Below are 15483 nucleotides of genomic sequence, written 5' to 3'. Positions count from 1 at the left end.
ATTGAAATTAAAAAAAATCGAAGGGTTAGGTTAGGTCAGTCACAACATGCTTGAACTTCTGATTTAGCGGCTGAAGTGGCGTTAGTACCAAAATGCAAAACTTCGGAAATCTTCGGAAATTCTTGCAGGGAACCGAAACTACGTGAGTTGTAGGCTTCCCATTGGGGTATGTGTACCACAGCTATGGCATTCGTGTACAAGAATATCGCACGCTACTTTAATCACATGATAGAGGTGGGTTGTTACAGCAATTTTCGGTATCTGTTCCAACCTGATACTGATACAGTAATGTACCTAGTTACAAGTATCTGATACTTTTGTATCAGAGCATTAGCGGTCCCAGGAAGCGACAAGGTATCAGCATTCTCGTTACAGGGTACACATCCTCCGTGCCGTCATCACCAGCGTAAAAAGGTATCGGTGTCTCTGATACATTATTTATCACGCCCGGTAATTCTCTACCTCTGTTACTCTCATGCCCGCCTGATACAGCCAGTATCAATCAGTTCAACATTCACTGCAGTTCGTCCTGGCCGTGTATTAATTACCACCATGTACATTGTTGCGGGCTGTCATGCTTTGTAGTTAGTATCTTTATAGTGAAATAAGGAATGGATAAGTGCAGGAAAAAGACTTCATTTGTGTGGAATTTTTTTACGGAAAATAATGAGTTTGCTAATTGTAATTTGTGTAAACGAAAACTGAGTTATAAATCATCATCGACTAATCTGAAGAAACTTTTGAAACGTAAACATTGATATAGTATGCTCACTAATGTACGTATCTGTTTTTTTTAATTTTTAATTTTTGATAAAATCGTAATCTTTTAATGTATGAAAACACTAGTTACTAATTGTTTTCGGAAAAAAAAGTCCTAATGTTAATTACATCTGTTATTAGTGTCAACTGAGTATTTATTTGCATTTTCATAGCTGTTAGGTGCACAAATATAAATATTATATCTTGTATCAATGTTCTTTTTAATATTAACATTTCATTAGTTTTATTATTGAACGAGACTGTGCACGCACTGCGCACTGAGCGTACTTTGATGTGGGACAATAACCAAACGACTCGTAACAATTTCGCTTTGCGCCTCTCCTTCAACGCCTTCCCCTGTGCCTCCTCCCCTACATTATTTTCTTTCTTTATCCCTTATTCATCGTTCCTGCTCCCTCCCCTTTCACAAGCTCCGCCCAAGTGACCGTCATCTGCGATCGGGTTCTGCGCACATTGGCCGTGGTGTTGTTCCAGGCGAATTCTGAACTGATACTAAAGTACTTGATACTTTTCAAGTGTACTCGTTTGCCGTTCCTGATACAGGCACGTATCAGTGCCAAAGTATCAGGTTGATACTTTTCGACACACCTCTATCACATGATGCTGATGAAGCTCAGCTGTTCACGTATGCCGGTATGCGCATTACATAGTCAGTCTTGCATCTCCAAATACAGTAGACTCCCGATTATCCGGGGTAATGGGTCCACGGATAACCAAAAAACACGGTTAACGCAAAGTCGGAAAACACAGTAATCAAAATTGTTTTGTCTTAACTATCTAGACAAACACTGCAGCGCCCTACTTAATTTGTTTCAAGAAAACAGCGTTATTCAAATAAGTAACTTTTTTCTTCATAAGATAGTTTTGTTAATCAAAATAATTTGTTTTACAATTTGATAATTTAAAAAAATCTCGTACCGCATTGTTGAGGTTTTGGTCTTGGTCGTAACATTCCAAAGTTGGCGTTAAAAACATTTCAGACTTATTAAATGATGATGTCATAATTATGGGAGTTATATTTTAGTTCTTTTAAGATTTTAAAAACTAATAAACGTAATGTTTTCTATTATTAGAAAGATTATTTAACCTGTTAACGTAATTCCCGTCTGTGTTTCCTAAATGCGTGTCCGCCATGATTCGTCATCATCATTAGCGCATCCTGGTGGGCGCGATGCAAACTATCTCTGGCTTTTGTTTCCAGAGCTGCTGTTGACATGCGTGATAATGTATACACACTGACGTCGTCGAAAATAAGTACACTATGATGGAGATGAATAGCTATTACTGAAAGAGCAAAATAATGTTGGTTGATTCGTAACATTATTAATTCGTTGCATTGAATTTAATGCCACACAAGTGCCTTTGTCAGTGTGCACGCACGGAAATTATGTTTGTGTTTATGGTTTATGTAAGTGAAATATGGCACGAATCTTTTTAAACTAGGATTCGATTCGTCAAACCACACGAGATTCGATTCGAGATTCGACATTCTCGAAGCTTCGCAGAACCTTATTAGTAACCAGTACTAACATTAAAAGAATCACTTCACTGTAGTCCAATTTTCTGCTCGCGAGTTACGCGGAAGCTCGTACACAAACTGTGATTCCACACGTGACCATGATGAAGGATGCACGGTGCCTCCCCATGGGGACGGGAGGGTCACCATGTTAAAAGCCCAATGAGTCCTCAAAAGAGGGTGGGGGAAGAGAAAAAAATGGGGTGTCACTCCCTGGCGGGACAAACAGGAGTTAGAGTTTAGTTCGAAAGACATCCGAGAGATCGTGCCCAAGGTGCTAGTGTGGGCGTGGCCTGTTTCCTAAGGGGAGGGGTTTAAGGCTGGGGCTGCCCATTGCCTGGGTGCTGGTTCTGAGAAGGCCTGCAGAAAACTATAGGGTGAGGGGAGAGTAGGAACAAGCTTGCGTTGTGAGAAGGCTACAGGACCCGATTCTGCCGATGTTTTTTGGAGCACCGCTACTGCCCTAAGCTCCTGACCAACGCAGGGTGCTCCGAGACGGGACGGAAGCTGTAGTCATTGAGGGCGGTAGAAATAACATGCCGGGTCATGCAGGGAGGCGGATGACATGGGAATTGTACCGCCAACTCTGCATGGGAGCCATGGCTGATGCATTAAGACAAGAGAACTTAGAGTTTTTTTATGTAAGAGGCCCAGAAATACAGTGGGAGAAAAAATTTAATATGTATCTCAGTCTAAAATGTACATCTAAAACTATACATAATAAAGTAACAGTGTGCCAAGGAGAAACAGTGCAATGGCATAGAGTATTTTATGTAATTTAATGTTTTTATAAAATTTTTTAACCAAATGTGTTTTATCCCTTATTGGTTCAGAATCGGAATCAGCAACAGTTGTATCAAAATATCAGCGAATCGGTACAGCTCTAATATTTTGCAGTTCGGGAGTATTTGACCGGAGTTTTTATTTTTTTAAATCACATTCATGTCTTGCAACTATGGTGACTGCGCACGTGTTTACAGGGAAAGGAGAGGATCGTCCCAGAAGAACTAAGGAAGAACTTCTTAGCGAACATCACTGCTTTAATGGGTGAGCCTTTGTTTCAGTTGATCTTATAAACTAGTCAGGCCTCAATAATACATGACCATGATTTGGTCACTTTGCAGTAATGAGATTTCTAAGCCATTTCTTAAGCAGTTTCCATATCTATTTTCTGTTAGCGCACCTGCTCCCGTGTAGGTATACCCAAAGTCTTGGCCAAAACCGCACTAGAATGTGTTCAATTTTTTGCTATACCCATGAGCCAAGTCCTCAAAATGGCGGACCTGCGTGTAGCAACATAAATCCATATAAATTCACTTTCATAAACATTAGTGGACGTAACAAACGTGCTGATATGCCAATTAAACTTTATGATAGTGAAAATACTTTGGAATATGTTTGATTAATGAAATAATTAATTATAGAAAGAAGTAATGACTAGTTTTAAAATACATAAGAAAACTGGCATTACTTTTATAATATGAAATCTCCATCCCTATTTTTCATAGTTTCTGGAGTACGTGATTGAGAAATCCAAGGGAGAATTTTAGATGTGGTTCAAACTTTTTTTACTTTTTTTTAATAACCGATTACTGTATTACGTACACTAATTGTGTTTTAAGCCAATATGAACTAAACATTTTATTTGTCTATTTTATTGCCACAACAACATTAAATATATAGCTCAGTGCATTGGTTTGATTTTTTCATACTAGATAGGCCCTCATGCTTTATTTTTACTTAAAAACATATGAAGTATGTGAATCGGTAGCATTTTAAACTATTACAATGAAGTTAGCACAATTAATACTGTAATACGCTCGTGTTTGTTCCAGCTAAAGTTCGGGTTCGTCACTGGAGAAACGTCATGAAGAATATTTAAAAAAATTAAGTACATATAATTTGTTATTACAGTGCAATATCTTTATGTTATAGAATGCATTGATAATAATGATTAATAAATTTTTACATTAAAGTTTACAATAATTATATTATTGAAGAAAAAGTAGAAAGCCAGATTTGTTTTATAATAAATTTATGGTTACATATGCAAATATTGGCTTATATAACTCAATAATATTACGCAAATATTAAAATGTTAAAGATACATGTTTTTTTAATGTGATGTTGTTTATGTCACTGTTGCTGGAAGAATGTGAATGAGCTAATTTTTATAATGAATTCGCTAGTTTGAAACCTGGATTTATTGTTGTATTCACCCTTAAAACCTCCATCTCTTGTTGGTATTTTATAGGGAATCGCCTTACCAACCATCAAACGTGTGTCTAGAAGTACTATAAATCCTGAGATCACTGTTTTCTCAAATCACTTAAATTTCACAGTTATTATACAAGTTTTTCCAAGTTAATCAAAGTTGTGCACAATAAAAGAAGGTCATTAATTAATTCTGCTCCGCAGAATATAAAAGCAATAGAAAAGTGCCATGTATTTTTTTGTAGAGTATTATAATTTTATTTTCAGACACGTGCTACATATATACAAAAATTAAAAAAATTAAAACTTATAAAATAGGTATCGAAATAGTTTATTTGTATCAGAAATTGAATTGTGTATCAGAATTGGTGATGGATGTTGGTTTGAACACAGTGTTAACTTTCTTCTTGTGTTGTGTTAAAGTAAAACAAGGTTAAAAGCACAGTCGATGAAGGTTTATTGTTACCGTTCTTGTTTCATGTTAAATTAGTTGGATTGTCAGAAAGGTCAAACTGCATGAGTTTTAAAGGTCTGAATGAAATGCTTTCCCCGGCTCTCGAATATACCCCTTGAATCATAATCCAGGTCTCAAGGGTCAGAAATAAAATAATCTACAAGAAATGCAAAAATATTAACTATGGCATTGAAACATTCAACCTTTAATTGTATGTTTCAAACTAAGTTTTCAGAATCAAAACATATTGTAATTTTATTTTTATAATTAAATGTTAAAAGTACACTATCTTGGGGAATGGTAAAATGCTTAGGTATGAAGAATTTTTTTATTGACTTAATAATATTTGTTTTTCAAATCTTTTCCCTCAAATATTGACTCCTTCGAATACTAAGTATGTTTTGGTACTATTTGAGGATTTGAGCAGCCCATCCCTAATATGTACAGTAAAACCTTGTAATTAAGAGTACGGGATACCACGAGACATTCAAAGTTACAATTTTGTAATGCACTGTAAACCATACTAAATTCAACTTGGTGGCAGTTTCGTAAGCACGAGTGATTTGTTGGCATCTTCAAACAAGGAAAAACATTGTCTATTGGAGATAAAAAAGTTCACGTAGTAAACACAGACTGCTAAGCGAGAGAGCGCATGCTACGTGGCTAGGCAGGCGGACTGTATCACTAGCAGGTAGCAGCTGTCCAAGGATGGGTAGAAAATTGGCGGGACTCTGTGTTTCTCTCTCTCTCCCCCCCCCCCCCTCCACTATTTTCCCTTCCAGAAGCACTTACTGGCTGCTGCACTGACTTTCGATAGAGTGAGCGAAAGAGTGTGAGCGTGCGTTTTTTTTATGTCCGACAGCTGGCAACACACACAATCTTTGTGTCGATCTTGTCAGGTTTTTGTGACACAGTATACGTGTATTCCAAACACTACCTGCTTTGGATTGTGTCCCTAAAAATTGTTTTTGCTTGCAGATTCCCATGCTATTAATGGCAACATTTCATCCATAAACATATTGATTATTTATTTATTTATATTCAACTTCCCGTATAATCACGAAGCGTGATGATCTTTTGTCTTTTCCTTGGGGTAATATTCATGATGCCAAGCAATCGTAAAAACCCTATAAATTATCTAAATTTTTTGCAAAATATCAAAAACTGTCAGACATAACCTTAAAAATACTAAAAATATAAAAACTGTACAGGTTTTTAGCAGAAAGTAATGGCATCGTAAGGTTATGATTTGCCATCATAACAACTGCCAGAATTCACATAACAATGTTGCCATAACCAAAACACTAATTTTTTGGTCATGTTCACGTTAATTAACACAATACTGTGTTTCTCAACCAACGAGCAAAAATTACACCCGGTCTTCGGCACGGTGAACAGAAAATCAAGACTTTTTAAAAACTTTTTATTAATGTTCCCTTACAAAATTTTTTTATTTCACATGCCAACTTTTATAAATTATATGCAAAATAAAAACATACAACTATATCTACTGTTCGCAGGAACATATCAATTTTTATGTAATAGGTAGAACTTTTCGGAGATAATTTCCATCTGTTTTATTTTTACGGTCTCGAACTACTTATACTTAATGTGCGTTTTTTTTAACTTAAGTGAAACTTCAAAATACAAATTGCAATTTTGCAAAAGGCTGTTAGAAATGAAAATTTATTAAGTTTTAATATTATTGCTTATTTTAGGACTTTTTCGTGACCAGTTCTTTAGTTTTGCTACTTTTTGTTACTTAATGGCCTGTAGACACCTGTGATATGAAAAGACATTGTAATCCCCCACTACATTTTCACAAACAAATATACATATATCTGTAAATTATTTTTCAGCATTTTAATCAAAAAGACAAAAATACTTACATCAACAACGGTTTGGTGATTGCTTGACTTTAGAAAATTTTGTTCACCTTTTGCTAGAACCTCACGGAAGAAATGTTATAATCTTGGGCACAAGCATTATTTACTTAATTATAAAAAAAATAAGCTGATGGGATTATGTCTTTCAAGTAGTCTTGGGTCACAAAAATTCAAGAGCGTAAACAGACAAAGTTGACAGCATCTTAAAAAAAGTATATACAGTATTTACCCATGTACCACCCGCCCCCATGTATGACCCGCACCCCAAATTTTCAACATACTCTCTGGAAAAAAAAATTTTTCACTGTAATGTTTATTTACATGTGCCTGCATAAATAGGGAAAAAGAGTCTGTCATTGTAACAACAAAGAAAACTCTTTATAACTGCAGCACAGAATTTTACTAACACAAATGCATGAAATATTAAGAAAAAAAACCCAGTAATATTCATTGTCAAAATAGTAGATCAATTTTGCTAAACAGACGTAAATTTGGTGAAATAAATTTTAAAATGTTTGTAAGCAATAACCACAATCGTCAACTGTTCAGTCCGTTGCAACATCCTGCAAATAAAAATAAAGCTCGTAGTGCCAAATAATTAAAAATAATGAGTGATGCCATAAAACCATTTTATTCAACGTAAAAAAAACTGTAGCAAAAACGTGAGTTGTATTGATACGCATAAAATGGCGCGGGTTGCCAGTTATAGTTAACTTGGTTGTAAACAGAGCGCGCGCGTAGCAAGAAGTTTGCGAGCTATCGCTATCGATCTTCTACTACGTGCGCGCGCTCTATACCGAATGATGCCAACTGGCGCTGTTTACGTTTTTACAGGTGGATTACAGCGACTCCCGACACGTTACGGATAAAGTTTAATACTTTTAAAAACGTCTTGAAAACACATCAGAATACGTCGTATTACGATTATTTAAGTTAGAAAGCGTTACTCTCAGAATAAACCGCGTAAATTGCGGGAAGCAGTTTATACGCGCGTTGTAAACAACGGCAATTTATTGCATTGCATCATATGAGGTTAAAACAGGACCGAAATAAAATGGTGCAAATATCGGGAAAACGTAAATAACGGTAACGTAAATAAGGGGTTTCGCTGTATTTTCATTGTAATAAATGCGTCCAGCATTCGGTAATGTACTATAAATCCAATTTTTTCAGTCTTCATTGTTGTCCAAAACCTCAAATTTCGTGTATGACCCGCACCCCGACTTTTGAATGTTGTTTTTCAGAAAAAATGTGCGGGTGGTACATGGGTAAATACGGTATTTGCTTTCTACCTTGCTAAAATAAAACAAAATACATGAGGTACATTGCTTCATTATAGAACAATTTTAATCCAAAAGATTGTGGGATATAAATTTCCCACCAAGCCTGATTACATTTTAACAAGCGGCCTACGATGAAGAGACGAAGACTACAACTGAGACTTTGAACTGGACGGAGACGAGATAAGAAGGTTGGACTACGTCGCGACACGGCCCCCGCGGGCTGTCTCGCTCGACGGAGACACGGAGGCGGCGGCCAGCCTCGCCTCCACGACCCGCTCCTCTCGGTGGACGGCCGCCGCCATGCACAGGGCTCCCTCCAGCATGGCCTGCAGGTCTGCCGGCCAGCGGGGCACGAACCCCAGCTGCGCCCCCAGCAACAGCCTCTCCTCCGCCGTCAGCTTCGCCACTTCCCGCTCGTACCAGCGCCCCCGCGAACCACCGGGGTCCATGCTCTCTCACTACGCAAACCCTGTCCGCTCTGGCACACGCTGGATCTGTGAACAGGATTCCTCGTTGCTGCTAGGAAACAACAACGTGTTTGTCTCATATTGTTGAAAGTGTCTATAGTCAAAACAAAAGAGTGCGTGTAACTCAGTAGGTACTACACGTGATAGAAGTGAAACTTCTTTGGCAATTCAAAATCGTAAGTATATTGTATACCTCCATGGTAGCGTTAAACGTTTAAATGCAACCTTGTTGGAAGTCGCATTAGAAGTTTCACTTCAGGGCGCTGTCGAGTCGGTGCGCCGCACCCCTACAACATAATTAAATGTAATTGTGCAATTTGTTTTAATGTTCCCCAAGTGCAACGTGACGGCTTTCACTTCAGGGCGCTGTCGAGTCGGTGCGCCGCACCCCTACAACATAATTAAATGTAATTGTGCAATTTGTTTTAATGTTCCCCAAGTGCAACGTGACGGCAGATCGGCCGGGAGGGTTTTTTGTGTACTTTTAATTAAAATAGTGTATTAAAATATAAGAGTGTTTCCGGACATTCCCGAGGAAACCTAAAGCCAGACAATATTTAAATGTAATTCTTAATAATTGTAATTTGTAGTATTCTTTTTCATTATTCAGAAAATGTCACGTAATTTTTAAATCATCCTTGTCTTGTTACTTTAGTTTCCCGTGGCACGAATTCAAAAATATCTTTAACGGCAATTGTTTTGGCGGGAGGACGCCATGTTAGTCGAGCCGAGCTATGAGCTCAGCCCAGTCTTCCGCCATCAACGACCGAGAGTAGACGCTTCAGCACTCCGGGGACCTCACCACTTGTTTTCACCGCTAAGTAATTCTGTTTAACTTTAATTCTTTCCAAATCGTTTTCTTTTAGTCCTCGGAGCTCCTCTCGGTCGGGGGACTGTTTAATTAATTATTTTACTACCAGTAACTGTCTTTTTTTCTATGTAATACATAATTTGAGATGTGACCAAATGGTGGGTCATTACACCTAAACCGATTCGTGCCGCGGGCGTTTTATGCAGTTTTAATCATGTACGTGTGAGTGGAGTTAGCCGAATAAATCAGGTGTGTAAATCTAACCGTATTATTTCATTCTTTTAAATATGTGTGACCACGTGGAGTGTGACGGCGTGTGGGACGCCTAAGAGCCCACTGTGTAGAGAATAGCGTGCTCGACGCTGAGAGCGGGCAGGAATTAGTGCTAGGTGTTTTCAAAGGGGGAATTAATATCACGTCTCACATGGGCGACGTCACGCCCCGAGTTAGGAGTCTCACCGGGTCCACGTGCCTCACCACGTGGTGGCGCCCACTAACATATCACCTTAAAGCCGTCCGAACAACCCCCGGCCGCAACAAGTTTTAAATGTTTCCCAAACTGTCATTTTATTTATTTGTAATATATAAATTTTTTAAAAAAATTATAAAATAACAAACTGCTATATTTTTACTGACATTTAAAATTTTTTTTTTTTAAATTAATGAGTCACAAAATGTATCATTTCAAATTTAGAAAGCAAATAACCTGTTTTGTAGACTTTGTACCTTATACTCATACCTTGCAGTTTGCATGGGAGACATGTGCATGCTATGTTATTTACATATGTTTGTAAATCAAAGACTTAGCAGCAAATCAGTTAATACACACACAGGCCTAACACAATTATGTACTATAAATTACACCTCCACCTTAATGTTTACTAGCATATTTTACTAACAATTTTTTTTTGTTGAGTAAAATAAATATTTGAATATTTGAATTTGTTTTGCAATTTTAATCAAAATGGTGTGACTTTTTTTTTTTTTTTTTTACAAAACTTAATTAATGTTATTTGTACGTACTTGTATATACAAATATTAAGTTTTCAAACATTAAGTTTTAAAAAAGTAGCATTAAAGCTAATTTTACAATGATAGTTGCTAATTTTTAAAATTATAGAACCTAATTAAAAAAAAAAATCAATAGTAATTTTTCCAGCCCCTTATAATCTGCAGAGGCAAAATTCATCTTTAAAAATAAAGGATATTGTTTTTATCTTTGTAAAAATGTAATAATATGTACATTCTAAACACAGGTGATTTGACTGCTTAAAAAATTTGCGGTAAGACGCTTAAAATATGTACATAAACCAACATACAGAGAGTTTAATTGTATTTCCATGAAAATTTTGAATTTTGGCTAGTCAAATTCTCATTCCTTTAGGTGACAAATGTTTTACAGAAAACAATATAAGAAACAAGAAATAGCTTTGCTATTGTATTATACAACTTGTTTTATGCAAGAATTACAATTCACAATACTTAACCACAAGATTCAGCAACATGAAAATTTTTTTGCTTGATTATCGTGTATCTCCAGCTTTGTTTACTTTATCACACATTCATGATTTTAATAAGTTTTCTTCAATTCATTCCAAAACATTAATGTGTAAAGAATTTTATGACAATATTTCAACCCACATATTAAAATTTTGTTCACACCTCAGAAGTATCACAAATTTTGAGACTTAACGCTAGTTCAATGCCATGAATACAGGTCATGTTACAATATAATTTTCAAAATAGTATAAAACATTTGATAAACAAATCAATGAACATATATTCACAGCTTACAAAAAAAAAACCTATTAAATAAATAATACAGTCTACACTTAGTACTTACAAACATCAACAAATGATTCTTTGGGCGGTAAGTATAAAGAGATGCCACTTTCCTAAATAATGGTGGAAAGCATTTACTTAAGTTAGAAGTTGACTGTATTTCATTGAAAAAAATTGGCAAAATTTGAGAGAACTATAAAGCGGGCAAGGGAGTAAGGGAGTATGCGCGTTTGTGTGAGTGAGTGGCCATTAAATGTCCGTGAACTGGCACTGAACTCAAACATCATGTTTCTATCTCGACAGGTTTTTGTGATGCAATTGTGTCCCAAACATTGTTTTTGTATGAGATTTCCTATGCTTTCTCTACTGCAACATTTCATTCATTACACAACTGCTGTAAAGAGCGTGCTTGATATTATTCAAGAACGGCTGTCTTATTCTCTGAAACACTTTTCCTTTGTATTTTTTTGTTAGTGTTTAGTCGAGGGGGAAGGGGGGGATGAGCCATAAAGGATGGAGAGGGGATTGTCATGTGTTTCTTACAGGGCAATAAGCAGGGATACGGACCATCAAGACTTCACTTGCATTCTACTGGAGACAGATTTATGGTACAACTTATACTCAAGGGCGGATTTTTTGGCCCAAAATTAAGGATGCGAACCATACAAAGGGACGACTCATTTATGAGTAAATACGGTACTTATTTTATAATCGTGTATATGAGTCTAAAAAAGTGACTAAAAAAAAACTAACTATTACATATTTAAATTTTATTTTGTATTTACAAATATTTTGATATTTGTATTCAAATTCAATTTGATCTACAACCTTTATTCGCACAGGCCTTACCACTGATACATCCAACTTACATGATTACATAAATACTCACAAATAAATTCTATTAGGAATGATTGGATTTGATCACGATCAATCCCCCATGTTAAATACTATGATATGATATAAAATTCACTCAATGTGATTATGCATTTATAACATTAAAACTATGAGATTATACTCTGCTCTAACTGTTATAAGTTCTAAGCATTGAATAGAATATAATACAAACTGCTTCATGTTATATTCATATAAAAAACACGGCAAGTAAAGATTACCCTGCCTTCAAATCTTCACCAGTACAAAGCGCTAATGCTGCAGTGCATGATGAAGATTTTTATATCAGTCGAGTGTTATTACTTCCACGTTTTCAGCGCCTTTCTTGTCCTCCTTCGGAGCGACGACGTCACTGTCCGGTTGAATTTTCCTGACGACCGTGCCCGAACTTCTTCCTCTCACCACTTCCGTTATAGACACACAGTCTTTCATCCGCACGCTCAAGGGAATGTCCCGCGGCCCCGCTGGGCCGTCCGCTTGTTTCGGAGTGATGGTGATCGAAGACGGAATCGACAGCGACCCGAGTGGCGAAGACATCTTGGGTTTTTTAAGTATTTCAAGCTGAGACGCGGCTGGTTTTGCAGCTCTCTTCAGAACCGAAGTGCTGGACGAGCTAACAGTTATTTCATGTCCCAAGTTCTTCAACGACACACTTCCCTGACTACTCTTCACCGGACTCAGATCTACGACAGAAACGTTGGTACTGCTCTTGTACGTTGGAGCTAACATGCTAGGTACTTTGGGATTGTGACCAATTTCCTTTGGTTTAGAAGATACATGACCCAACTTGACACTCTCTTCTGTGTTCTTGGACACACCTTCAATATTCTGTAATAAAGATGAAACCTTAGTAAAATCAGTAGGAATTCTTGGCAGTGGGATTGACCCCAGAAGATCCTTAAGCTCTTTCCCACTTCCATTGCTGATTTTTTGAGATGACTGTTTCCTAAAGCTGATCAATTTTGAGGTAGTAGAACTCTTTTCAAGTGCAGCTGTCGTAGCAGTGAAAGAGACGGCGGACTCTGTTTTGGACTTCTGCTTGCTGCCAGCGTTACTAGTCAGCACGGGAGACGAAGGCGACGAATACTTCAAGTGACTCTTCCCCGAGGAACTGCTTGAAGAAGCCGCAGAGCGAGCCAGCGCTTCGCTAAACGCCTGCGACGTCGCTTGAAGTTTCTGTTGCAGCGATGGACCAGAACTTTTCACAGCGTCCTTCGCCAAAACTTTTGGCAGCACTGCAGCCGGCTGAATTTTCGGGGCCGCAGGTGGCATCACTTTCGACACCGCGGGAGGCGTCACCTTCGAGACAGCAGTGGATGGTGTTATCTTCGGCACGGTGGGGGATGCTATTTTTGAAACCACAGCCGTTGCTGCTTTCGAGACGGTGGGCGGAGTTACTTTCGTGGCGACAGGAGGAGAAGCCTTAGTCGTGGCAGGTAGTTTCGAACCTGCCGGTGGGAGTTTACTAAGTAACACTTTAGAGGAGGAAGCGCTCTGCTTGTCTTTCACCGGGCTTGCGTGCAGCTTCTGCTGGGAGGAGCCCGTGGGCGCGGAGGAGGAGCCGAAGGGGGGGAAGCCGAGGGCCGGCAGCCCGTGCGTGGCGAGGCTGGCCAGCAGCGACGGCGAGGGGCCGGACGGCGACGCAAAGTGCCGGAGGAACTCGGCCTGATAGCTGCCCAGCTGCGCGTGGAGGCTCATGAGATTCAGGGCAGCCAACTGCTGCTCCACGCTGGGGAGATTGCCGCCGCGCATCGCCGGTGGTAGCACGCTGCTGTCACCGAAAAGGTACGGGTACATCGCAGACATGGCGGGCGGGAACGATGGCAGAGAGCCCACGCCCCAGCCGCCCACCGCGGCTTTACCCGCTCGGCTGGCATTGGCGGGGCGGCCTCGCGTCTTCACCGGCTGAGCCTGGGTCACACTTGTCGAGCCTGCTGGGGCCACAGGAGCAACTGAGGCTGCAGGCACGGGCGGTTTCTTCTGCAGCGGAGGTTGCTGCTGTGGTGTGGGTAGTTGCTGCTGCTGTTGCTGCTGCTGGGGTTGTTGTTGTTGTTTTTGTTGCTGTTGCTGCTGCTGCTGTGGTGGGGGTGGGGGTGGTTGTGGTGGCGGCGGTGGCGGTTGTTGTTGCTGCAGTTGTGACTGAACATGCAGCTGTTGCATCTGCGACGGTACAGCACTCGTAGCTCCTACAGGTGCCGACGATACTGGAGCTGCAGGCTGTAATGAAGTAAAGAAGTTTAGTTTTGTGATGTGAATTACAAGTAGAAGAATGCATGAACACTTTTAAGGCCAGCCAAAGAATTGCTTATTGCTAAATTTGTTTCTGTGGCCATGTTTTAATTTTTTATTGTTATGTACTATGTATTGTATTTACAAAATGAACACTTCCTTTTAAAGAAAATACATGTTCACAAATAATTAAAAATACAACAATATTTTCAAGTAGTTTTAAGTAAACTATTACTAAAACACCAGATCTGTGTCCCATACAAAACTGTCAGCAGAAATCAATAATCTCATTCCTTACTATTCCCTCTATTCCAGGCCATGGCACTGACAGCCCATCTCCATTAGCGCCTGGGTGGTTGCAGCCAGAGTTACTTTCAACGAAGCAAGACTCAGCTGCCATGAGCGGGGAGGGAGGTAACACCTCTTACCCTCCTTCCCCCGCCCACACAACATGCGCCGCCAATTGGCATTGTGCTCAATCCCCAATGGTTACCTTTCCTACTGGCCAGCTACGCGATAAAAGAGGATGCTGCCGCTGTGTGACGACCCGCCTTGTAGCATATCGAAACCCGTCGCAGAGAATAGTTTCTTCCTCTGCCTGCTGGAATTGCCTGCACTTGAAGACCTGCGACCTTCAGCTGAGAGAGCCTGCCACACCCGGCCATTGCCCCTTGCCTGCAGCTGAACTGACCAAAGCGAACAACTGTTTATGGTCGCTTCATGCTTTGCTACTTTCCGTTCGTTTACAGGAGCTATGAAAAGGTTACTCGCTCTAGACTGTCAGTTTTTCGTCCCATCTCTTCCGTCTATTTACAGACGCCATTCTGTGGCGGGCAGCACAAATGTAATAAGACTGCATTGCTAAAATTTTACACAGTTGCCAATAGACAATATTGGTTGGGAAACTCTTTAACTTTTTAAAAATTATATTCGCATTATGTCAGGAATGTTTAACATATTTAGGTAATTTTATGAAATAAACCCACATTACAGATATTTTTGGGGTTCAGGTAACCTTAAAATTTCAACTTTTTTTTCTTGTGCATTTTAATGGAGTATGTTTATCACGATAGCTACCTAAACTGATTTATATTTTGCTGATTAATGTATTCGACTGTAAACCAGGAGTAAAAATTATTAAATAGTGTATTCAAGTGGAGGGCAAAGGTA

General features: G+C 39.0%; 2 protein-coding genes across 6 annotated transcripts in view; one reads left to right on the top strand and one right to left on the bottom strand.

Moving 5' to 3' along the window:
- The window catches only part of LOC134539422 (adenylate cyclase type 10-like), a 62523-nt gene extending 58036 nt beyond the window's left edge, over positions 1–4487 (top strand). Inside the window, exons 22-23 of one of the 2 annotated variants that reach the window (XM_063381447.1) lie at positions 3277–3343; positions 4132–4487. In XM_063381447.1, the coding sequence (XP_063237517.1) occupies positions 3277–3343; positions 4132–4178 (114 nt within the window). In that variant the 3' untranslated portion in view covers positions 4179–4487. The remainder of the gene's footprint in view (positions 1–3276; positions 3344–4131) is intronic. The other variant, XM_063381448.1, reaches the window with a different exon arrangement.
- A 6360-nt stretch (positions 4488–10847) lies between these two features.
- Positions 10848–15483, bottom strand: part of LOC134539713 (calcineurin-binding protein cabin-1-like) — an 83792-nt gene continuing 79156 nt past the window's right edge. For all 4 annotated transcript variants that reach the window (XM_063381941.1, XM_063381940.1, XM_063381939.1 and 1 more), the window contains one exon: positions 10848–14301. In XM_063381941.1, coding sequence (XP_063238011.1) covers positions 12370–14301 — 1932 coding nt within the window. In that variant the 3' untranslated portion in view covers positions 10848–12369. The remainder of the gene's footprint in view (positions 14302–15483) is intronic.

Source organism: Bacillus rossius, chromosome 15 (assembly GCF_032445375.1).
Source record: "Bacillus rossius redtenbacheri isolate Brsri chromosome 15, Brsri_v3, whole genome shotgun sequence".
NCBI lineage: Eukaryota > Metazoa > Arthropoda > Insecta > Phasmatodea > Bacillidae > Bacillus > Bacillus rossius.
Note: the sequence above shows the minus strand (reverse complement) of the source record. Positions and strands in the feature narration are given on the sequence as shown.